The sequence below is a fragment of the Physeter macrocephalus genome, chromosome 12, assembly GCF_002837175.3.
Source record: "Physeter macrocephalus isolate SW-GA chromosome 12, ASM283717v5, whole genome shotgun sequence".
Classification (NCBI taxonomy): Eukaryota; Metazoa; Chordata; class Mammalia; order Artiodactyla; family Physeteridae; genus Physeter; species Physeter macrocephalus.
Genome location: NC_041225.1, coordinates 50,328,636 through 50,354,891, shown reverse-complemented (window position 1 = coordinate 50,354,891; position 26,256 = coordinate 50,328,636). Strand labels below are relative to the sequence as shown.

At 33.5% G+C, this 26,256-nt stretch overlaps 1 protein-coding gene across 6 annotated transcripts in view; it reads right to left on the bottom strand.

The window, feature by feature from the left end:
- BIRC6 (baculoviral IAP repeat containing 6) overlaps nucleotides 1–26,256 on the bottom strand; it is a 249,625-nt gene that overhangs the window by 100,544 nt on the left and 122,825 nt on the right. For all 6 annotated transcript variants that reach the window (XR_008618874.1, XM_055089099.1, XM_055089101.1 and 3 more), the window contains 13 exons: nucleotides 24,766–24,920; nucleotides 23,708–23,834; nucleotides 21,439–21,549; nucleotides 19,833–19,966; nucleotides 15,978–16,105; nucleotides 9,478–10,040; nucleotides 8,344–8,519; nucleotides 7,081–7,177; nucleotides 6,749–6,943; nucleotides 5,755–5,955; nucleotides 3,268–3,547; nucleotides 1,689–1,945; nucleotides 1,333–1,441 (listed from right to left, as the gene is read on the bottom strand). Coding sequence is in view for 5 of the 6 variants with exons in the window: in XM_055089099.1 (XP_054945074.1) it covers nucleotides 1,333–1,441; nucleotides 1,689–1,945; nucleotides 3,268–3,547; nucleotides 5,755–5,955; nucleotides 6,749–6,943; nucleotides 7,081–7,177; nucleotides 8,344–8,519; nucleotides 9,478–10,040; nucleotides 15,978–16,105; nucleotides 19,833–19,966; nucleotides 21,439–21,549; nucleotides 23,708–23,834; nucleotides 24,766–24,920 (2,533 nt within the window). In the remaining variant the exon portion in view is untranslated. The remainder of the gene's footprint in view (nucleotides 1–1,332; nucleotides 1,442–1,688; nucleotides 1,946–3,267; nucleotides 3,548–5,754; nucleotides 5,956–6,748; nucleotides 6,944–7,080; nucleotides 7,178–8,343; nucleotides 8,520–9,477; nucleotides 10,041–15,977; nucleotides 16,106–19,832; nucleotides 19,967–21,438; nucleotides 21,550–23,707; nucleotides 23,835–24,765; nucleotides 24,921–26,256) is intronic.

Below are 26,256 nucleotides of genomic sequence, written 5' to 3'. Positions count from 1 at the left end.
CAGAGAACATGAAAGCAATGAGCCTAAACTAAATGAAAGCTATTACATTACCAGAGATTAAGTAACAATTTTTCCGAGATGCCTTCACTGTCTGGCACTCTAATTCATACCCTTAAGTCTGACCTACGTAAATCTTCCCTTATGAGTGACACTGCTCTGTCTTCCCAATCCTGAGGGCACAAGCTGGACTCAATAAACTTTACCTTTCCAGTATTAGCACAATGCCAGGCATATAGCAACTACTCGGTAAATAGCTATAAAATGAGTAAGCACCCACAAAAAATAATCTGTTAATAATTTATGAAGTAAGACATTTAATAACATACCAAATGATTTCACTTTAAATACAAACTAATAACAATATTAAAGAATATTAATTGGATACAAAATATGCAATATACTTCAAAGGATATTAACTCAGGAAACAATCTCTAGCATGAAGATAATTTATATTATTTATAGAATCACACACTCTATAAATATGTTCTCCAGATACAGATGATATACATAAAACCAGAGAATGCCAAAGTATCATTCAAAAATTTATCAACAAAAACATGTTTCAAAATTACTTGGCGTGCCTATCAATTTGGATGTAAAAGACATCAAGGAAGATCTACACTAATAAAACTCATCTAAAATTACCTATACCGAAAGATCACTAAACATTTAGGTGAAACATTCAGATATTATTTACTTGGTATGATAGTGTTTCACTTTGTGGTAGGAAGCAGGAGAAAGAGGGTAAGGAGTATATGAAAAGTTGTCCGTGAATAATATAATCAATAGCAATAAGTAATCAATAAACATTATTACTATTAACAAAATAGTCCAAGTACCTAATATGGACACAATATTCCTATATTTCTATATGTTTAGTAATACCTAAGCTTAACTTTTATGAAAAGAACTAAAAAGAAAGCATTCCAGGACTTGCCTGGTGGTGCACTAGTTAAGAATCCACCTGCCAATGCAGGGGACACAGGTTCGAGCCCTAGTCTGGGAAGATCCCACATGCTGCAGAGCAGCTAAGCCCATGTGCGACAACTACTGAGCCTGTACTCTAGAGCCCGCGTGCCACAACTACTGAAGCCCGTGCTCTGCAACGAGAAGCCACCACAATGAGAAGCCCGCGCACCACAATGAAGAGCAGCCCCTACTCGCTGCAACTAGAGAAAGCCCACAAAGAGCAAGAAAGACCCAACGCAGCCAAAAATAAATATACTAATTAATATTAAAAAAAGAAAAGGAAAGCATTCCAAGTAACATTCACTACATGTGACTGTGTGTATGTGTGTCCTCATATGAAAACTGAGATCACCACATACCTACCTGTCTTTTGTTCCAGGATCCTGAGTTGTTCCAAGCTGGTAAAGAATATCTATCGTAGAGTCAGAAGAGAGTCCATTCAGTCTTCCAAAAAGTAAAGGGCTATTCAAATCTTGCAACAAAGAATCAAAAGGAAAAATTTGTTAAATAAGCAAATGGGATGAGAAGATTTGCTCAATTTAATCTTAAATTATTCATTAAAAATAACTTCTGTAAATTTCAACAACAAAAACAAAACTCCAAAAATAATGAAGCCATAATGGAAGTTAATTTCAGAAACAGAATTAATCACAAATATCACATAGTTCAACTGTCATTATTTTGCAGATATGTAAAAATTAAAATATCAAAATTGTCACCTGTAGGATCACTGCCTGATGCTGCACAATTTCTCAGAAGAATGTCTATAAGCTTCAGGCCAATTCTAGTGGACTGCAGTCCTATCTTTACAAGCACAACCTCAATGTTGGGTGAATGCATTCCACAGTACGGAGACATCAATAAGGCAGCACAAGTCTGTAGCAGATTAGCAGTAGGTGCAGCTGCACTTGCCATCATTCCTTCCAGATCACTTATGTGAGTAAGGCAATGATGTAATAACCGTAACCATCCAATACTGAAATACACAACACAAAATGGCCTATATGGGTAAATGTAAGTAACTTAAATTACTTCAGGGGTAAAACAAAACTTCTCAAAGATCAGCATGTTGTGGATGGACCAAAAGATTGTCATACTGAGTGAAGTAAGTCAGACACAGAAAGACAAATATCATACAATATCACTTATATGTGGAGTCTAAAAAAAAGGGGTACAAATGAACTTAATTCACAAAACAGAAGTAGAGTCATGGATGCAGTAAACAAACTTATGGTTACCAGGGGGTAAGCGGGGGGAGGGATAAATTGGGAGATTGGGATTGACAAATATACACTACTATATATAAAATAGATAACTAATAAGAACCTGCTGTATAGCAGGGGAACTCTGCTCAATACTCTGTAATGACCTACATGGGAAAAGAATCTAAATAAAAAACAAGGAGAGGATATACATTAAAAAAAAAAATTCCTTGTGACTTATAAAGCAGAAAAAAAAGAAAGAAAAAAACAAAAAGATCAGCATGTTGTATTTCATAAGTAGCACCAATCTACGTTAAAAAAGAATACTTTTAGAATACTGTAACATCAATAACATCAATAAAGAATTAAACACACAGTTTCCCCTATAACATAACAAAAATACTTAAGTGCTAGTAGCATTTAGGAATTATGAACTTCCTTTTTATTTAATTAGCCAGGAAATGTTTTTGTATATACATATATTTATATGCATAAATATAAACTGCAAAGGATCATAGAATTGCAAAACTGTAAAGTCTTGGTAGCTCAAGAATAAAAAAGAAATCCTAAATTTTTTTGTCAGGTAAAACTTACATTAAGACAATCTATAAAATTTTCAACCATCAAATGTTACCAGAAGAATGTAAATTAAAGGATATATTCAGGTCCTTCTTTGTTTGGTCAGTTTGTATGGTTCAAATCTAACCCTCTGCAGACTGGCAACTTAGGAATTACCATATAGGGCTAGGTGCCTATCTCTATGATCAATTTGTATGCTTCAGATGTATTCTTGGGGATAGGCATTGGAAATGCTTACATAAGACTACAATCCAAAGAACTGGAACCCACACCCACAGATACCACATTGTGGATCATCCCAAGGATTAAACACACATAAATCTCAATTTTAACCAGTCTCAGGGTTTTGCTTCTATAGAATTATTCTTTATTACACTTAATAAAATTATGATATTATTTAGATACCTATGGAACAAAGAATTTCCTAAACTCTTAAGAAAAAAAAAAAAAACACACAGTATAAACAATCTCATGAAAAGCACAGAAAGGTTTTTCTTAAGAATGAGAAACCGCATACCTTGTTTTGGATACCTGATCTTCAGATGGAAGAAAAGGATTATTAACTGTTGCTGAAGAAGTTGTACCAAAAGCAGTGAGGCCCAGTAATTTAATTTGTGAAAGGCCTAATGTGCTGGCATCTCGTGGACGATGAAGTCTAAGGCAGACAGCAGAAGCTACTTCAGCTTTTACAAGCTGAATTTTTATGTAGGTGAGACCACTTGTGACAACAGGAGTGGATAATGGTAGCATATTTACCCCATCTGCACTTACTTCAACAGACACTGAGGATGGGCAGGCTACAGGAAGAGAAAATTGAACAATTACTAAAGGAAAAGTAAACTAGAGTTCATATTTTAGTGGCAATCCCAGTAAAACAGCAGCTTTCAGTTATATTCATTATGAACTCATAAAAAGAAAATGTATACACCAAGTCACACTTTGTCACTGACTTTCACCGTAATTGATTTTACAGCTATTATATGAAATTCACAGTATAATAAAAATCGTATTTAAAAAATTCTAACATTAACCTAAAAAAGAGTAACTGAAGATATGCAATCCACATGTACTTAATTCGCTCCAAGAAAACAAAAATAGGCAATTACTTACTCTATTATTTCTTTACTCAGAATTATCACCAACAATATGGTGATTAATAGCTATGGTTTACTGTTGTAAATAATTTGGGAAGAACGTAACTTAAAAATTACTTTTTCACAAACTCATTATTTCACTACTACCATATTGCTATGATTTTAAACACAGTTGAGTTTAGAAATTGCTTTTGCCTCTAATCTCTTTTTGCCTTTCAAAATTTAAACAAACATCCAGAATACTTAAAAATAAAACCATTTCCTGCTAAAATTTAAGGAGGCCCAATAAAGTAATAACTGGCAGTGTTACGGGAAAATTTCTTTCTCACAAACATGGAAGCCCATATAATAAATTTATCTATCAACTAAAACAACCTGTGAACTTTGACTTTAATTTCAACTGTAAAATTAGGAAGTAACTTTTATTATATGCCAATTACACCCCTGGTTTACAATGAGAACTAGACAAGTCACATCAATTTTTAAATTTAATCCTACCTTTTGAGATAAGTATTATCCACATTATTTAATCTCTTTGAATCTGTCAATACAAACTGACAAAGAGATTAAATAATCCAAACCCCCAAATGAACAAAGGGCACATTTTATATTCAAGCCCATGTTTGATTCTAAAGGCTATGTTATTTCCACTGGAACACACTATATCTTCAGTTTCTGCTCCAATCCAAAACCAAAATTATTAAGCACACTTGTACTGGAAAACACCTAACCTACTGATTTTTCATAATGTACAGAGTTCTCCATTGTAACATCCTTCCTTTCCCAATTCCTATGTGCAAATTCTAGCTACACTCCAAAGCCACCATTCACACGAACCACTTTCTCCTTCTGAATAAAAGGAGCTTCCTCCTCATCTTAGATTATCCCCTAAGTCTTACACTGACTTATATTTTGCCATGTAATATAGTTATTTTTGACCTGCTAAAACACAGTGCATTAGTCTATTTTTCTTATGCCATTTTACTCATTATATCTATTTTTATCTAACGTGTGGATTCCACAACTGTATTAGAGTATAATAATCTAATCTTGCAAATAAGTGGAAAAATTGATTCTTCCAAATATGCCAGGGGTCTACAAAATTCCCTATAGTTCTTCATTAAATTACTGAGTGACATATGATAGCAATGAGAATCAATCAATGAAGATAAATGATTGTGACAACTTCAAAAATTCTGTACAAATTATTATATTTATATTGAAAGAATTTGGGGACCATCATAAATGTAAAATAGTACTTCATATTCCTTCATGAATAATTGAAGGAGTTCCTGCTCCTTTTAATGTACAACTTGTTTTCTAAAAATTATTTTCAATTATTTAACATTGCAAAGTTACAACAAAATGTATTCAATGAAAATGCATCAAATGAATGATACTCAAAATATTAAAAATCTAAAGATCATAAATATTCAAAATATCACACTCAAAGTATTATGATAAAAAATTCTTTGCAGATGTAATTACCTTACAATGGGAAGGGGAATCTATGCTAATTTCATATTACAGAGATAGGACTGAGGACCAGCCTAGAAAAACAAAGACTGCTGTCTACAGCTATATAAACTAACTCATTTCATCTTAATGCTATATAGATAGCTTCATAAATTTGAGGGAAGAGGAAAGGCAAAATAATATATAACTAGAATATATTTGTTTAAATTTCATCACACACTCTACTTGTTTCAGGGGAACAACCATGTCAATTCATTTGATGGGAAATGATTTGGTGGTAGTGTTAAATATTGTATTAAAACTGTTCAAAATTAAGCGATCTGGAAATTGTATCTAAGTTAATCACTGTTTGCTAAGTATTTTTCTCATTTTTTTAAATGCTTCTAAATTATAGTTTATTTTCATGATGGATCTTTACAAAAAATATTACTCACTTGCAAGAGATGCAAGGTGAGGTTGGATATGTATCTCTTTAAGAAGCACTGCTGCAGGAAGGTGAATGGTAAGGTCGCACCAAGCCTCCTCTGGCAGAAAGATGTAGGACCAAGCAGCAGAGCGAGCTCTTCTATGGGGTGGCGTGGCCTGCAAAAGCACCTCAGCTGGTTGGGCAGTAGGACTGCTAGATGTGATTGTACCTACAGAAGTATTTTAAATAAAATAAAAACTTGCAAAAGAAACCCAATAAGGCATCAAGAACTATTCAAACCATAATAATTACACTAGAAAAATTAGCTAAAAACATGAACACTTAATACTATGAATGTACTTAATACATTTAGCATAATTTGTTACAGTATTCACAAAACCTCAGGACATCCAGTCAGCTGGCAAGGTGACAAATTCACTGTTAACTGCTGCCTAGTTTCTATGTACTAACGTGTCAAATGAAAACTAAACTAGCAACAACAAATCTAGTACAGTAATTCTCAAATGATTTAAGTAAAAAACAATGTCCAATACAGGCTTCAACTTGAAAATAATCACCTTTATTCTAAATTGTCAATATTCATGAGTTAGAAATATGAAAAGAAAAATATAAAAAGAAACTATGTAGAATGGAAACAAAGAATAACTATACAAATCTGGAACTTCTTATAAAAAAAAGTACCACTCAAAATAAGAAGGAACAAGTCCTTTAAAACTAACATTTACAAAGAAAACTGACATAAGAATCTACTATTTAGTTTCATAAATTGTGTTCTATTTAAACTCAGAAATAAAAACAAATTTTACTACTAAAGAAAAATTAAAAACTTCCTTCTAATCAGCAGAATGTTTGGAAAGCTACTACCTTTAAAATCAATGGCTTGTAATTGAAATGGTGATACTGTAACACAATCAACTTACTTTGACAACTATTTTTGCTTCATACCAGACAATTAACTACTACTTAAATTCATACCCATAAGATGAAATAACTTTTCTTACCCAGGGGTGCAAAGTTATGGATCCCTTCTGCATTGTCAGGCTCAGAAGCTAGTATTCGTGTTTTCAAAGTGCTGTCAACAGCTTTATTCGGACCAGAGTCAAGAAATTTCATAATAGTTGATACCATACTTCTTGCAGTGTTTACAATAGCCCTTGTACTAGTAACCATATTGTTGCAAATGAGCTGAACACCACCTAAATTTAAAGAGAATACTTATCTTAACATAGATGATTTGACATTGAGTCAACTTTCACAGAAGACTACAAAAATAAGAACATAATTTACTATCAAATGATTACACTTAAATGACAGTTTTGTAACTTTGTCTTACCCATATCGTGGAATGCTTTCAAGGCATCACTAGTATCCAGTACTCTCAAAATGAACCACAATAATGGTTCAGATAACTGGCAAGTAGCGAGAGAGCCCTAAAAAAAACCATACATGTATACTGTGATTTTTAAAAGGTGATTATTAATTTCCTGTGAATTAGGACAACTAAATTTCTTATTGAATGTAATATTCTTTTACAGTTAATTATTATAAAATGGCAACCTTAACCTAAATCACTAAATATAAAATGTCTGCCAAAATATTTAGGAAAACTTAACCTGAATCAAAAAGGAAGTGAACAGTCTCCTCTCTGAACTCAGCATTTTTTGCATCTGTGTTTACCTACTATTATCATTTTCTACCTTAAATTAATGTGCATCGATTTTGTTTTCGAGTAGACAGTACTTTCATTTAAAAATGTATCCTTCTCAAATATCTTTGTATCTTCCAATGGGGAAATATATATACACATGCAATGTATATTTATGAAAATGATAATTATACACTGACATACAGAAGATTCCTTAAGAAACTGTTAAAATCTGCTTTTGAAAAAAATGTTAAATGGACTAGAAATTAAAATAATCACACTGGCTCCTAAAATCTCATTTTTTAAAAAGGAAATTTAAAAAGTAGTAACATTCTAACCTATTTCTCTTTTAAAATTACCCTAACCCCTTTTAACTGAAAGGAAACTAAATATGTAACTTAAGCTTGAAAAAAAATAGTCATATTAAATTTTCATATGTAACATCTATGACGAACATGTTGGTTTTCAACTATGCTATGGTTAGGGAAAAGGAAAGAACTACTTCTTAAGACAATGGAAAGAAAATCTAAAATTTAAAAATATGTTAAACTTTTTATTCTTACATCACTGTAGTCATCTTTGACAGTTTCAAGGAAACTTTCCTCTCCAACTTCTACTAGTAATCTATAGTTCTCACCTGCTGACTCCATTCATTTTCCAACATATAACTAGAATACTCTGTCTCTGTCCTACAAACAATTCTCTGCTCCCATTGCTAGTAACTACTTTTTTTTTTTTTTTTTTTTTTTTTTTTTTTGCGGTACGCGGGCCTCTGACTGTTGTGGCCTCTCCTGTTGCGTGCCAGCAGCTCCGCGGCATGTGGGATCTTCCCGGACCGGGGCACGAACCCGTGTCCCCTGCATCAGCAGGCGGACTCTCGACCACTGCACCACCAGGGAAGCCCGCTAGTAACTGCTTAAATTACTGCAATTGTTGCTAGATTGAACTTACCTGTCTGCCCATATATCCACAGGCCATGTAGGTTAAAATTGGCTGCAGCATCATGTGAACTGTAGAAGCTTTTTTACTAAGTGTTGTCAGTATGGTAAATAATCCATCCCCAACTGATATAGCATCTAACCCACCATGAAAGTTTTCGTGTTTGGTGAGATGTAATCCACTTGCCCCTAGTTTAAATAAAAAGATGACATATTTTTTAAAAGCATATCCTTAAAAACCATAATAATTAAAATAGAGAGTCTTAAAAGCCATTTTCCTCCCAAACCACTGAAGGATGGGTACATAAAAGCTGTGTGTGTGTGTATACATATACACATATCTAGAAATTAAAATATCTATCATAACATTCAGTAGAGGATGTTTTTTGGTATCTTTTATAGGCGATACCTCTATTGTTGGTAACAATAAAGTTGCTCTATTACATGACTGAGGAACATCATTATACATACCAAAAAGAAAAGGAGAGAAAAATAAGTGATACTATTATGTAACTAAACTTCAAAACTTTTAATCAAAAAGATATGGTTGTTTCCCTTACATGAAAAAAGAAATATTAATAAGCAAAAATATATCAGGAATGGATTTTGTCACAATTTACAGAAGTTTAATTAGTTAAAAAAATTAACATAGTATATTAGCTTTCAAATAGGTAGAAAAGTAAAGCAACAATATATAAATTTTACATTGATATATGTGTCATAGAAACCGTTAAACTTGCACAAAATTTTATACTTCACTTTTTAAAAAACTGTGAATAAATCTTACTCATTCCCTAATACGAAATTTGATGTGAAATTCTTAATGTTTAAAATGTTAGCGATACATGACTATAAATTATGGTACCTAACTTACAAGACTGATTTTTTTTTCTTCATTCACTACAAGTTATTTTGTTAGTATTTTCCAATTTTTTAAAAATTCACACTTAAAAATTTTCAACTGATTGAAGCCACTCTATAAGTTTTCGCTAATAAAAATCAGTCATGCTAAGAAGTTTACAAAAAAGTAAAGTAAAAAGTAAATGCATTATAAAGTAAAAAGAAAATGAATTCATACATTACTAAAGGAAAGAGATATAGTACTAGAAACAAGTATAAGATTAATATTCTTAATATTAATACGTACCAATTATCATCGCCATGGCACTGCTATTACATAGGCCCAGAGCCGACAAAATCTGGCTCATTATCTGTTGGTTGGCTAACACTAAGTCAGCGACATATGCAGGTGATCCTTGAATACTACTACTGCTTCCATTACCATCTTTGCCTCCTGAAACTTTTTCTTCATCTGAAACACTGTCTGTCGTATTGGTGGTCACAGACACTCTTGCACTGTATTCCCTATTGCCCGAAAGAGGCAGCTGTACTAAAATGTTCACCAGCTTTAACAAATCAAACATGAGTTGATCTCTTGTCATTTCACCACAAACTGCTTTTGCATCACCTGGACGAATGAGGTTGGCAAAGAGTCCCCCAAAGCATGCTCGAGCACCCACTGAGCTATCTGATCCACTTCGAGACATTACTTTGTCTGAGCAAGTGATATAGTGGTGCACTAAAAAAGTGACAGACTCTATCACAGCAGAAATAGTACTAACTGAAACGACTTCAAAATTCTGCTCCAAAGTGAATTCTAAGAGCTTTACTTGGGCATCAAGAGGTCCTTGGCCTGTCTGGAAGGCACCCCTGCAGAAAAAGAGAGAGGATTAAAAATTAATCCATTTTAAATTGTTTTGAAAGAAGTAACCACCAGAATACAAGAAAGCTAAACAATAATTAAACTCCTGGTATTCACTATTTCATTTTGTAGCAAGGAGTTTCAATCTCTTCCTGAGTCCTTCTTGTTCTTGCCTCCATTTTATCATACAAAATAAAAAATGAATTCCCTTCCAAATAGAAAACTGAAGGACAAGTAAAACAAAGAGATGATTTTGAAGCTACAGACTAAAATAATTATATATCACAAGGCACTCCTCAAAATGAATGAGCTCTGGTTTGTTACAACCTCAAATGTTGTTAGTTTAAACATTTCTTACTGATTTTGATTTTCAAAAATTAAGATTCAATCAAGTAATTCTTATGCATCAAAACTGAATGCTCTCAAGTTCTACTCATGCCTAAGAAATAGAAAGCTGGAAAGATCATCGGCCCCAACTTAACAATAAAAAAAGCCAAATGAACTCTAAAGTCGTAACTTTTCTTGAACCCATCAGAGAGCTAAGGTCAAGAGTACCAAAAAGCCTGAAATCCATGAAAAGATAGGCACCTCCTCCAAGAAGACAGAATATGAGCATTGGCTTTCCTGTCGCAGAATCTGGGAAGTCAAGATGCTGGCTATATACATATGGATAAGAAGAATTCAGCTAAAATATTTAACAAGTGGTTAAACCCCAGGTATGTAAGGGTGGTAACACTGAACCCTTGGAGTTCATACCCATTCACAGGCACCCTCCCTCACCATCCCCCACACATATCTTGCCCTGTGCATCTATTCCATCTGGCTGTTCCTGAGCTATACTTTATAATAAACTGGTAAAATAAGTAAAGTGTTTTTTCCTGAGTTCTGTGAATCCTTCTAGCAAATTACTGAACCTGAGGGGGGGATTGTGAGAACCCCTGAATTTGTAGTCAAATGATACAAAAATGTGGGTAACCTGGGGACTCTGGACTTGTAAGTGCCCTCTGAAGTAAGGGCAGGCTTGTGGGACTGAGCAGTTAAAACTGTAAATCTGAGGCTAACTTTGGATAGTGGCAGAATAGAACTGAATTGTAGGACACATGTTGATGTCAGATAATCAGGGAAATGGTGTTTAAAAAAACACCACGTATTTGGTGCTAGTGAAAAAACCCCTCAAATACCAATAGCTGCTTCCTACCACTGGAGAGAAGGAAATGCTCTCCTCAGAAATGGCCAAAGATGCAAGCCAGAGTTTGGCAGACAAAAAGAAGGAAAAATTTATTGAGAAAGCTCCTTCCCCTGAGGTTCAGTCACAGAGAGCCTGCCAAAGACTGAGGCTGGACACAATATTGGAAAATACCTGCCATCACTAGGAGTCTAGTGAACATTAAGAAACAAGCAAAAGCAGTTGACTGCCAGAGATGGAGCCATGGAGAGAGAGTCCCTCTGTGGTACAAAAGTATAAGGAACAACAAAAGCGAAGGATGGAACAATAAAACTGGAAACAACCCCCTTTACCCTGACTCACATCGAAACAGAAGCCAACTAGATCATTTTGAAGCTGACAAAACACAAAAGGTAACCATAGCAACAACAAAACAAAAGCCAGGTCAAATCTTGAAGAGTGATTCAAATCCTCACACTAATCACCCAGTAGAAAAGGCTTGTCCATTTCCAGGCATAAATACTATTTACTTCAGTGTCTAAAAGATATGTGATTATCCAAAGCAAAAATTGTAGGGATGTAAATGTTTACAGCGTATGTAAAAGTAAACATATGATACCTACATCACAAAAGATGAGAGAAAGAAACTGTAAATTTACTGCTGTAAAGTTCTTATATTATATGTGAGCTAAGGTATAATAATATATGAAGGCAGAATGTGATGAAATAAAGATGTATATTACAAAACTAGGGAAAACACTATAATCAAAATTTCTTTGTTATAAATAATAATACTAGAAAAAATGAAATCATTATAAAAAATTACTTAATCCAAAAGTCGGCAAGAAAAAAAATTTTTAAGTGAATAGATTAAATAAAACTGGCAAAGTGATAAATTTTAGTCCACTAAATCAATAACTACATTAAATGTAAAGTGGTCTAACAGATCAATTAAGAGACACATATTGTCAAACACTTATACAAGAAAACCTGAAAGAAGGAAATAATAACTATTAGAGCAAAATTTAATGAAATTGGAAATGAAAAAATAAAGAATATCAACAAAGCTTTAAGTTGGTTCTTTGAAAATATCAATAATATTATAAACCTCTAGCAAGAATGACCAAGATAAAGATTAAAATTACCAATATCAGAAATGATAGAATGAATCAAACTACATACTATAAACATTAAAAGCATAATTTAAAAAATTACAAATAATGAATTCAACAACACAGATGAAATGAACAAATTCCTTCAAGACACAAACTGCCAAAGTTCACTCAAGAAGAAAGAAAACCTGAATAATCTTTTACCTATAAATAGAAACTTTTTTCTATTAATACAAAGAAAACTCCAGACCCTGGCTGCCTCAATGGCAGTTACTATCAAATATTTAAATAAGTAATAATCCAATTTACACAACCTCTTTCAGAAAACAGAAAAGGAAACACTCATTTTAGGAGTCCAGGATTATCTTGACATAAAAACCAAAGGAATTATTTTAAAAAATGCAAATATCTCTCATAAGCATAGATTTTAAAATCTTCAACAAAGCATTAACTACTTAAACAAGCAAGACATAAAAAGGATAATACATCATGACCGAGTGAGTATATATCCTGGGAATGCATACTGATCAACACTTAAAAAAAAAAAAATCAATGTAATTTATCATAACTACAGATTTTAGAAGAAACAATATATGATCATTTCAGTAGGTGCAGAAAAAGCAAAAAGACATACATATTATTCACTAATCACATAACTGTACAAAGAAAAATCCCCAATATATATATATATATATAACTCTACGTATAACTATATTTTTGTGTCTATGTCTAACTATACCTGTATCTATAAATATACCTACAACTCCTCCCAAATTGATCTACAGATTGACGCTTATTCAGTCACAATCGAGCAGAAGTGATTTTTTGGTTTGATTTGTTTTTGGTTTTGTGGGGGGGGGGGGGGATCAATAAGCTGATCCTAAAACTTACACGGAAAAGCAAAGAAAGCAGAATAGCCAAAACAACTCTAAAATAACAAGAACAAAGTTGGAAAATCCACACTACCAGACCTCAAGAAATAATATAAAAATACCAAACCAGTGTGATATCGGAAAAGAATAGACAAAAACATCAATTCTATCGAGTCCAGAAATAGAGCAAAACAAATATGGCCAATTGATTTTTGGAAAAGGCAGAAAGAGAATTCAATTTAAAAAGGATGTGTTGGGCTTCCCTGGTGGCGCAGTGGTTGAGAGTCCGCCTGCCGATGCAGGGGACGCCGGTTCGTGCCCCGGTCTGGGAGGATCCCACGTGCCGCGGAGCGGCTGGGCCCGTGAGCCATCGCCGCTGAGCCTGCGCGTCCGGGGCCTGTGCTCCGCAACGGGAGAGGCCACAACAGTGAGAGGCCCGTGTACCGCAAAAAAATTAAAAAATAAAAAAATAAAAAAAATAAAAAGGATGTGTTTTTCAACAAATGGTATAGTAACAATTTGACATCATCCACAGGCAAAAAAAAAAAAAGAAAAAAAAGAACTTAGACCCAAATGCAAAATTTAACTCAATATAACCTACGTGTAAAACCTAAAACAGCAAAATTTCTAGAAGAAAGAATAGAGGATCATCTCTATGACCTTGAGTTAAGCAAGGATACTGTTATGAAACAAAAATAATAATAAATAAAAGAAAAAGCTGACAAAATTTCATCAAAATTAAAAGCTGCTTTTTCAAAGATATTGTTAAGAAAATGAAAATATAATCCACAGACCAAGAGAATATATCTGCAAAACACTTATGTGATAAAAATGAGTGCCCTCTTCATATGAAGTCTGGGTACTTCTTTTCAACCTATATTATTAATTGAACTAAAAAGCTGCGGGCTAATTTATATGGATACCAGACACTTTCTTAAAAACATACAAAGAAAGGGCTTCCCTGGTGGCGCAGTGGTTGAGAGTCCGCCTGCCGATGCAGGGGACGCGGGTTCGTGCCCAGGTCCGGGAAGATCCCACATGCCACTGAGCGGCTAGGCCTGTGAGCCGTGGCCGCTGAGCCTGTGCTCCACAACGGGAGAGGCCACAACAGTGAGAGGCCCGCGTACCGCAAAAACAAAAAACAAACAAAAAAAAACGTACAAAGAAAACAAAAGCTAAGAATATATTTGGGCCAATGTTATGGACCCAATTAAAGAAAATGTGCTAGAAAATGTATGAGGTGTGTACAGGGTGGAACGGTGGGGAAGAGTAGCTGGAAAAAAAATTCTAATTAGTTTTTGAGGCACGTAAACCTATAAATACCTTTACTTATAAAAAAAGATATAAAATAGATTTTTTAAAAAAAGACAGCATGTTATAAACTAAAACAAGATTGATATTTCTGTAGGAAATGTTAGAGTAAATGTATTGAATTTTCATATGAAACCTTTTACTGCTAGATCCTACATAGACAGAACTATACTAAAGTCTACATCTAATGAGTGTATTTAGAGGTCTCACATACAGTTTAAAAAAAATCCTAGTTAAAAGAAAAATGAACTCCATGATAACTGGTTTTTGCTTCTTAGATGGTTTTATTTATATCACACAAAAACCTCAAGTTCATGTTTTCCAAATACACCGATGCATATCATAACAGCATGTTTTTGGTTTTGTGAATCTACTCTTTCCCACACCTGTGCTTCACTGTGTATACACTATAAACAAGTTGAACTACAACCACATTAGTGTTTTAAAATAGTTATAAAGGAGGAAGAAAACAAATGAAGATAGTATTATAAAATTTTCTGCAGCTATGAAAACATATCGCCATATAAATTTTTTGCATTAACTTTTATATTAGGTTTCAGGCATTTTGCTACTGATCTATGAAAAATAACTATTATTATAAATAAATTATTAATTTTATGGTAACTATTATAAATCATACCTTTTTCTGATTTCTAATATTTTCAAACTAATTTTTAAAGAGTGATATAATCTACAAGTGATTTTAATAATTTTCTAACATACATTAGTTTTTTAAAAATTCACTGGCACTTCCACAATGAAATTAAATAAAGATAGCAAACAGCACCTTTAATTTCTTCCTGATATTAATGGGAATTTTTAAAATAATCAAACATACTAGAGTTTGCTTTGTTCATAATGTTGTTTTTTGTAACTTTAAGATGATACTGTTTATATTTCATTAAAAGTTTTATCAGAAAGTAATGTTGGATTTTATGAAATGTCTTAAACGATGACAAAAATGATTCATTAATATGATATATGATATCAAAGCATTCACGCATTTTAAGAATCAACCCATCATGGTCACAGTTTACTCTTTTTAACCTATTGCCTGACTTTGGTAATCAATTTATTTAGGATTTCTGTATGAGATTAGTATTTAATTTTCTTTTTTAAGATATCTTTTTTGGGTTTTATCAAATATAGGTTTCAAATAAAATTACTGGTAGCTTTAATTCTCTACCTGTATTCTAGAATAATTTAAACAGCTTCAAGTAAATTTCACCTGGAAGGTTTATAATTCCTAATCTATGAACCTGTTATTCCTTTCACAATAGAAGAAGTTCGGGATCTGGGAGAGCCATAATGAAAAGAAGTGAACATAGCTGGGAAACATACCAATAAACCTTTCTCTCCTAATTCCTAATACCGTCCTCCTTATCTGTTCCCAGATAAACTCCCAACAAATGCTAAGGTAAAATTAATTTGGAGGATTACCTGTTGCTTCTATATCAGGAATATATGTAACACCTTGAAATTTACCTTTCTGTTGAAAGTATATGAATTAGCTTGAGCAAAAATTCACTGAATATCTGAGGACATGTTGAAGAAAGATGCACTTGTAATCGGGTAAGAAATTCTTGCATAGCTTGCGTAGCTGTTGGACCAACCTGAAGAGAAATGAAATTCTGTTGACAACTGCTTACTGACCCCATCTACAGAATTATTCATTTAAAAAGTATCATCTGTATGTCTTCTTTGGAGAAATGTCTACTTAGGTCATCTGCCCATTTTTGGATTGGGTTGTCTGTTTTTGTGATATTGAGCTGCATGAGCTGCTTGTATATTTTGGAGATTAATCCTTTGTCAACCTAAATGTCCATCAACAGATGAATGGATAAAGAAGATGTGGCACATATATACAATGGAATATTACTCAGCCATAAATCTAAGTGTCCATCAACAGATGAATGGATAAAAAAGATGTGGCACATATATACAATGGAATATTACTCAGCCATACAAAGGAACAAAACTGAGTTATTTGTAGTGAGGTGGATGGACCTAGAATCTGTCATACAGAGTGAAGTAAGTCAGAAAGAGAAAAACAAATACTGTATGTTAACACACATATAAGGAATTTTAAAAAGCGGTTCTGATGAACCTAGTGGCAGGGCAGGAATAAAGACGCAGATGTAGAGAAAGAGTTGAGGGCACGGCAGGGGAAGGGGAAGCTGGGATGAAGTGAGAGAGTAGCACTGACATATATATACTACCAAACTTAAAAAGGATGCCTAGGGCTTCCCTGGTGGCGCAGTGGTTGAGAATCCGCCTGTGGATGCAGGGGACATGGGTTCGTGCTGCGGTCTGGGAAGATCCCACATGCCGCGGAGCAGCTGGGCCCATGAGCCATGGCCGCTGAGCCTGCGCGTCCGGAGCCTGTGCTCCGCAAAGGGAGAGGCCACAACAGTGAGAGGCCCGCGTACCACCAAAAAAAAAAAAAAAAAAAAAGGATGGCTAGTGGGAAGTGGCTGCATAGCACAAGGAGATCAACTCAATGCTTTGTGGTGACCTAGAGGGATGGGATAGGGAGGGAGGATAAGCTCAAGAGGGAGGGGATATGCGGATATATGTATACATATAGCTGATTCACTTTGTTGTATAGCAGAAACTAACACAACATTGTATAAAGATGTGGAAAAAAAAATTCTCTTTCCTTGCAAAAAAAAAAAAAAAAAGCATCAAACGTTAAGTCAAGAGCCATACGGGTGAAACTTTTCATTTGAAGAACAAAAATATTAACAGTGATAGCAGGAAACCAATTAAGCTTTTAGGTCTTGATATACTTATTTTAAATAAAAAATTATAGATTCTATTGTCAATATTTTTTTTCATTATGGATTAGAATAACTTATGTTACTTTTATTTAATTCAATATAGAAAAAGACTCACCTGAATTACACAAGAATATCTTTATAATGCTTTCAAAAGCACAAAGAACTTATGTACTGATTTTCACAATCTTAATTATCCCATTTCAAAACAAAAGAACTCAGACTCAGACAGGTTAAGTGATCCACAAAAGGTCATGCTTCTAATGACTAGCAGAGCAAATACTAAAGTGAATTGGGGAAAAAACCCTACAAAAAACCCCTTAAAGCTAAAAACGAACCTGTATCAATTAGTAAAAAAAATGCTTTCCCAAACTTCTATCTCTTCAATGAAAAAAAAAATGATAGTGAGCACCACACCAAGTATCCTGAAAGTATGTTTTGGAATGTTATGATCATAAAACCCTAGCGGAGGTTTGGGAAAAACAAAGTGCAATGTAATTCTCCATACCATTTTAAAGTTAACAATTTCTAACACTGAGTATAAAAATCATAACATTCATAACCAAACTACAAAACCAAAATATCTGAGGAAAGCTTGACCTTCAGTAACTTTTACTTTCCTTTAAAAAAAAGGAGAGGAAAAAACACTACTTTATACAGCGGCATCTTCCCTGACACCTAGGCTCTACCACTAACTCGTTGTATAATTGTGGGCAATGCAGATAATGCATGTTTACTCATATGTAAAATAAAGAAGCTGGAGTCAGTGATTTCAGGAATCTTCACGTTCCAAATTCATGCAATCTTTATGTGTAATAATCACTTGATAACATGCCTCTGCCCCCATCAAAACTCTGGCCCAATCTAATTACAAGTAGTTTGTTCCTTCTCATTTTTTTCCTTGTCTGGTTTATTTTATGATGATCTACAAAATTCAAGTCTATTCAGTATGAGAGTACTGACTAAATGTATCCAACAGAACTTAAGCTCCAAGAAAGGCAGAGACTCGGACAGGGTAACTACGTAAATCCCTAGCACCTAGAACAGCACCTAGACCTAGCACATAGATAAGTACATAGCTAAGAAATAAAAGATGATAACCTTGCAAGATAATCTTGAATAACGTTCACTGGAAAGATGCTATGAACACTAAATATATTTTATGTGAAAAGAAATATAATGAAGGAAAGATTTTTTAAAGCAGTACAATACAACAAAAGCTAAACTGATGTAAAAGAAATCTGTGGTTAGACTAAAAATGTTTATAAGCTCTGATATATCTTTTTTTTCTGAATTAACAAAAGCAATATTTTTTTTCATTTGTTTTGAGATATAATTGACATACAGGACTGCATAAGTTTAAAGTGTACAGCATAATGATTTGACTTAATACATCATGAAACGATTACCACAGTAAGTTTAGAGAACATCCATCGTCTCATAGATACAAAATAAAAGAAAAAAAAATTTTTCTTTATGATGGGAAGTCTCAAGATTTACTCTCTCAACAACTTTCATATATAACATACAGAAGTGTTAATTATATTTATCATGTTGTACATTACACCCCTAGTACTTACTTGTCTTATAACTGGAAGTTTTTGCCTTCTGGCTACCTTCATCCAATTCCCCCAACCCCTGACTCTGGTAATCACGAATCTGATCTCTTTTTCTATGAGTTTGTTTGTTTTTGAAGTAAAATTCACCTACAACGCTATGTTAGTTCCTGGAGTACAACACAGTGATTTGATATTTCGAGACATTTCAAAATGCTCACCACAATAAGACTAGTTACCATCTGTCATCATAAAGATACTGCATTATTATTGACTATATGCCCCACACAGTACATTTTATACTGGTGATTCATTTATTTTGTACCTGGAAATGTGTACGTCTCAATTTCCCTCACCCTCCTTCCTCCACCCCCATCCCCCATCCCCCATTCTGGCAACCAGCTGTTTGTTCCCTGTATCTAGAACTCAATTTCAGTTTTGTTATGTTTCTTCATTTGCTTTGTTTTTTAGATTCCACATATAAGAGAACTCATATGGCATCTGTCTTTCTCTGTTTTATTTCACGTATCGTTAATACCCTTTAGGTCCATTGATGTCATCTTTTTGTTTTTTGTTAAATAAAATACTCAACAGTATAAAAGAATTAAGTTAGGTGACCTGTCAATCTTGATAATAGAGGTCATTTAACATAACACATTATTTAAAAAATTTTTTAAATTCCCCAATTTTTTAAATGCTTCCCTAACATTAAGGTAAATATTTGTTTAGAATGTTTCTCAAATTATATAAAATTAACACCAAAAATATATCTCTACATAAAAATCCAGTAAAATTCCAAGAGAAAACTTACTACCTGCTATAATTCAGTTTCAGCATAGCTATTATTATATGTAATTCAAAACATTTTATTACATTGATACATAAAAGGCCATCATTTAATGCTTAGCAATGAAAATTTTATGTATTTAGGTGCACTTAAAATTTCCTTTACAAATAAGTTTACTGTATAATCTGGGCCTATCACTGGTTTTCAGAAGTCACATTACCTGTGGACTGTGTTGATTTGTTCCATGTGGACTGGTGCCAGAAAGAAATTTCACTAAAACATGAATCAGGTTTGGATCTGAAACCAGCAGATGGGCAGTACTCTCCTGAGTTCCAATGGCAGTACTGGAACCAGCTATAAAAACATTTTAAAAAAAAAGAAAAGTCCTCAACAAAAAGACCCCGAAACAATGGAAATGCAGTATTTAAAACATCTTTTAGTTTCAAAGAAAACTCACATATTCCTGGGAGTTACTAAAAGGATCTGAATCTCTACTGTACTGACTGAGCCTCATTCTCTATTTTCATCTGCCATAGATCTTCTGCCTCTCTACTAATTTGGCTGTGAAAAATACCTAGTTTAATGTGCATCTTATTCAGTATACAGTCAAGTGGAAAAGAAACAACTAAATGCTTACTGTCCTTTTGGTGAGCCTATTCTTAGTAATTATTTCCCCCTTCCAGAAATAAAGATCTATTTTTCAGGTAAATTTTAACACAGCCTTCGAAGATAAACTGAAGCAAAACCTATTCATTTTTGCATGTCAGCTACATAAAGGTTGTATACTGTTAACTGATACACAGACAATGCACAAGTTTTCTGAAGTGAATAAAATATCCTTGAGTCAAATCTATCTTCAGTATCACATAGGGATGTTTTCAATCCTATATTTGGAAAATATTATATTCCAAATGAAAAAATGAAGTAGCATTTTGATTCTCAGCAATGATTTTAATTAATACCTTTATCAGTGTGACGCTGCTTTCTAGTCAATGAAATTAAGCCCAAAGAGAATGGGGATGAAATCCACCCACCTGCTGTCATAGCCTATAGATGGAATGAAGATTTCAATTCACAAATGGCTACTCCTTGCTCTCTAATATGAACTTTGATACCTACTTCCCAACAACCTCAAGAATGTCAGATAAAATCTAGACCTAAATGTAAAAAGTAAAACCAGTAAGCATTACAGAAGATAATGTATGAGAGTATCTTTGTGACTTTGAGATACAGAAAGCCACAGAAAGCACTAAAAGTTCCTTTCTTAAAAGGTTCAGAAATTAATTTTACTATCTTAAATGGGAAATAAAGGAGTGGGGTGAAGAAAGTAGGAAACTAATAAGACTTCAGAATCTGAGAAGAAGCGATTAGGTTCAGTGAATATAGGTTTTAGATATGAAAAGCATAAACCAAGGAACCTAGTCATATATGTTCATGAATATTATAATGAATAAATCATTTTAAACTGCTAAGTTACTTTAAAAAGAATAAATAACCAATACAAGACATAGACTAACATTAAATACTTGACTTTATACTCTAAAAGTAATCAATTTTTAAAAATTAGTAAAAGTTTCTAGAAGGTAAAAATATAATTTGATCTTGTAACTGCAGGTAGAGTATATAATCAAAGTAAAGAAGCACAAAGGGCAAGATACATTAAGAACAACAACAAAAAGAACAAATTCAGAAGAGACATATTCAAATAAAGAATTTAATCATTTGCACAACTATATCACTTCTTGAAAAAATCTTTTTTAAGAATCTGATAGCAAGAATAATAAAGTATATGTCAGAGATTTAAAGGAATAAATATTTGGACTTACGATTAAGCTGCATGTTTGTCATGAGTGTTAGACTATGAAGCACAAGGCACCATGTCCGGAGCAAAGTATTGGGATACCATGCTAACACTGTGAGAAAGCTAGTTATTGATGCTACGTGGAAAAGAGAAAGGGGAAATTTTAACTCAGAAAAAGCAAATGTTTACTAAGAATTAAAACAAAAAGAATAAATTTTAAAACATGACATTATTTTTTTTAATCAATTCACTATCTCGTGTCCTCAAAACATATAAATAAGAGTTCCCCATTAAACATAACTAAAGCATTAGAGTCAATAACATTTTATGTCTAAGGTTAAAGCTCATCCCATGACAAATAAAATAACATGTCATCACTATACATTTGTTGTCCTTTCCAAACTACAGGCATTTCTACTGTAACACAATTTGTGTTTTACTAAAAATCCTCACATTCTGCAAAATCAAAAATTGAAAATAATAGGGCATATTGGAAAGACAGGGATGGGGTTGACCATTCAAAACCAAAAAAAGCACAAACTAAAACAATAACTAAGTCACCTGCAAGGCCTAAATAAGAAGCACATGTGGCAGGTGGAGAAGCCAAAAAAGTTATTAAAAATAAACAAACATAATACAGTGCCCAGTTTTTGCCCTTAAAACACTGTGTATAATGGCTGATTCCAGATCTCAGGCAGGAAATATAGTTTGGAACACCTATGATACTAAAATCTAACAAAGATATAGTTGTGTATTTCACAAAAAACAAAACCAAAAGAATCTAATGAAGCATCATCTTACTGACCACAAACAGCATAATTTCAGCATCAATAAACATAATGATTGTAACAGAAACGTAAGAAATATTTTAAAATCATGAACTTATACAGATATTTATTTACTAAGGAAACTAAGTGGTCATGATTATAGACTACCTGTGAACCAATTAATTTTTAAATTTAATTTTAAAATACGGAAAATTTCCAGCATTTTTCCTGGCTCTATATAAAAACTGTACCTCCAAAGGGTGACATGATAGCACATGAAAGGAAGTTTCTTTTTATGGAAGTATTTCAGTTAATAAATAAAAAAGGAATAACAAAATTAGACTATCTTCATTGCAAAACTTCCTGTGAATTGCTAATAATTCTAGGCATTAATCATTAGTGTCTATTAACAACATAAAAAAAGAAAACCTATGAAACTGCCTTAAAAAAAAAACTCAAATAAGATTAAGCTCCATGTCTAATTACTAATTTATAGAAAGTAGAGAGGACATCATAGAGATACAATCACTAAAAATCGGGACCTAGGGAATCTTGAAAGAGAAACAACAAACAACCAAACTCTGCAAGGGGATTTAAAAAAAAAAAAGACAGATTAGAGGAATTAAGAAACATAATTAATTAAAATGTGTAGACTCTATATGAAATCTATTTCAAATATACAAAAAAAATTCTGTAATAGTTTAGACAATTGGAAATTTGAATACTGACAAAAATACCTGATGATAGTAAGAAATAATTACTTTTTTTACCCTTCTATTCACTCGTTTATGCTTAATGTTTCTCAGAATAAAAAAGTTTTAAAAAGTGATGGGAGCAAAATTTATAATAATAATCATTAATACAGTGAAACAGAAGGAAACCTAATAATTAAAGTAGGGCTGGCTCTTGCTGAGAGAATGCAGATGTTAAGTAGGACCATAAGCCAGTGTGGCTGTCACTAAGGCTGACAGACAGGCCATGTGAAGGCCATGCATGATGCACATCTCTAGAGAGAAAGCATCAGGAATAAATGATTTTTACTTTTCTTTAAATAGATTCCTATAGCCCAAGCTGAAAGCGAGTTCTATTCCTGTTGAAGGATATTATTCAAGTCCCACTATTCCCACATTCCTGCATTTGTCAAGAAAAAAAATGAAAGAACACAATTTCTACAAGAAAACTGACATCCTTCTCCAATTTACCAATTCCCCTAGAGGTATTTCACATTTTTAAAAAAGACCAGTTGCAAAAGAACAGCCTATGAACAAGACAATACTTTAAGGAACTACAATGTAAAGATTAACAGACCATTGTAGATTTTATGTCTGTGTTATACACAGACATAATACAGACCAGAGAATAACAGCTTTCTGTTCTCTTTCCTGCAAATTATTAAGTCAGTATTTTAAATATGTTTTTTTCACTAAAACATTACAACCCTAATGACAAAGATTAGGTGTTAACCTAATCAATACCTTTTTAGATTGTTTATGCTATGTTAATAACTTTCCTTCTAATAAATATTACCTTGATTTAATGAAATGACAGGTATTCGATTAGCATTATATAAAAAAATGTCTGCTCCATTTTCTTTGTTTCCAGAAGAACTAGAATTCAGACTCAATGTGAGCCACAACTGGAGAAGTGATTCCAACTGAAAAAGAATGTAAATTGACAGAAAAAAAATGTACCTATTATGAAATACCATTTAAGCAAAAATCTCATGTATGAATCCTTATGATTATGAGTAAATAACTTTTCTATTAAATACTTCTGGGGACTTCCCTGGTGGTCCAGTGGTGAAGAATCCACCTTACAATGCAGGGGACGCGTGTTCGATCCCTGGTCACGGAACTAAGATCCCACATGCCATGGGGCAACTAAGCCCATGTGCCACAACTACTGAGCTTGCGTGCCTCAACTAGAGAGCCTGCATGCTGCAAACTACAGAGCCCACATGTTCTGGAACCCGCTCGCCACAACTACAGAGCCCATGCACCCTGGAGCCTGCGTGCCACAACTAGAGAGAGAAAACCCATAAGCCACAACTAGAGAGAAGCCCGTGCACTGCAATGAAGAGCCCGCATGCCACAACGAAAGACCCCGCATGCCTCAACTAAGATCTCGCGTGCCACAACTAAGACCCAACACAGCCAAACATAAATTAAATAAATAAATAAATAATAAAAATAAATGTTAAAAATATACTTCTTCTGGTTACTTCAATTCAGTTCACAAGCAAACACATCTTAAAATTCCAGATCAAATGAAATTTAACTGAATTAAAATTTATAATTTACCTAATATAAATGTTTTACTAAATTAAAAGACGTGATTCAAGTCTTTAAATACAGGTGTGTACATAATATGAAGTTGGAACAAAAGCAGTATAGCTTAAAATCATAAAAGTTATAAATAACCTATCACTGAGGCACTGGGGTAATCAAAGTATCTCCAACATTTTTTCATCTGAGCATGACAAAGAAATCATCCCTGTCTGGTTGAGACTGATCTGCCCATTTATTTTCATCTTTTCTAGGCTGGCAATAATGTCTAAAAATACACCATTTCTCCTCAAGTCATACCTGAACGTGATGGACTTGAAGCATGGAAAAAAGTTTGTTGAAACAAACATTTAACATTGGAACAGATGATAACTGTATAATCAGCTGGCTGGATTGGTTCGCTGCTTGTAAACCCCCTAGAAGCGAATCATCTGTTCCAGTGGGAGACTGTGATACTGAAAATTAAACACAGTTATGATTTTATACACAAAGTATCAGAAGAAATGTTAACTAGCTATTAATATGTACAAGTAAGTGAAGGTATATATATTTTTAAATTAAAATTGCATTCTTTAAAATGGTTCAGCATTATATTATTTGAAAACCTGTTTTTACATTACTTGAAAGTTCAAAAGATAATGACCACAATGAGAAGCTCCCAAATTCACAGGACTTGTCCACCAAGGAAGAAGAACCTTACTCTCTAGAAATTTTTATTTTCAATTTTTTCCTAATTAATAAGAGGGAGGAGAAAAGGGAAAGAAAAAAGAACACTGCCTATTTCTTGAGAAGGTAGTTTTAGAATAACCTAGACTCTAATCCATTGATTCTCAACCTTGATAGCACATTAAAATTGCCTGGGAAGTGTTCAAAAATTCTGATACCAGGATACACACACCAAACTAACTGAGTACATATTCATGGGGAGCAGAGAAATAAAGGGATGTTAAGAGAGTTTTTCATATATTTAGAAAGTTTTATATTAAAAGGAGAACACAGTTCTGCACAGGAAAATAATCAAAACATAGAATATATCGAGAAGCAGAACACTAGACGAATCTTCTCTTTTTTTCCTTTTTTCTATACTTCCTAAGGCAAGAAATATAGAATGCAAACCAAAAGAATTCAATTTAACATAGGAAGATCTAAAAATCCAAATTTCTCTATTGAAATGGGTTGTGAACTTTACTTCACAGGAGAAGGACATGATGTGCTTCCTAGGTTCTAACTAGTATCTCTACACCTTCACTCACCACCATTACCCACGTTTTTATTTTTCTTGGCCTAAGAAAAATAAAAATATCACCATCGCCTCAGCACAGCTCCTATCTTAAGATAGACAGGCTGCTATCTAACTATACTCACCTGACAGAAGGGGATCTACCTAAGCCTAGAACAACATCAACAGTCAGCAAACCATGTCCTAACGGCCAAATCTGACAGGCCACCAGATTCTGTAACACGGTTTCTTTAATAGCCGTGCCTATTCATTTAGGTATATATTGTCTACAGCTGCTTTCCTGCTACAAAGTCAGAGTAGAGCTGCAACACACCCTGTACAGCCACAGAAAGCCTAAAATATTTACTATCCAGTCATTTATTATAAAAAGTTTTCCTTCTTTTGCTGTAGATAATTAGGTAGTAAATCCTCTCAATTCTGTAGTTCAATCAGGCCCATCTGGCTGTCTTCATTATCTAAGTCTTCCATCTTGGTCTTCAAGGAAGATAAAGATGTTACTATTAAGAAACCCACTTTGGGCTTCCCTGGTGGCGCAGTGGTTGAGAGTCTAC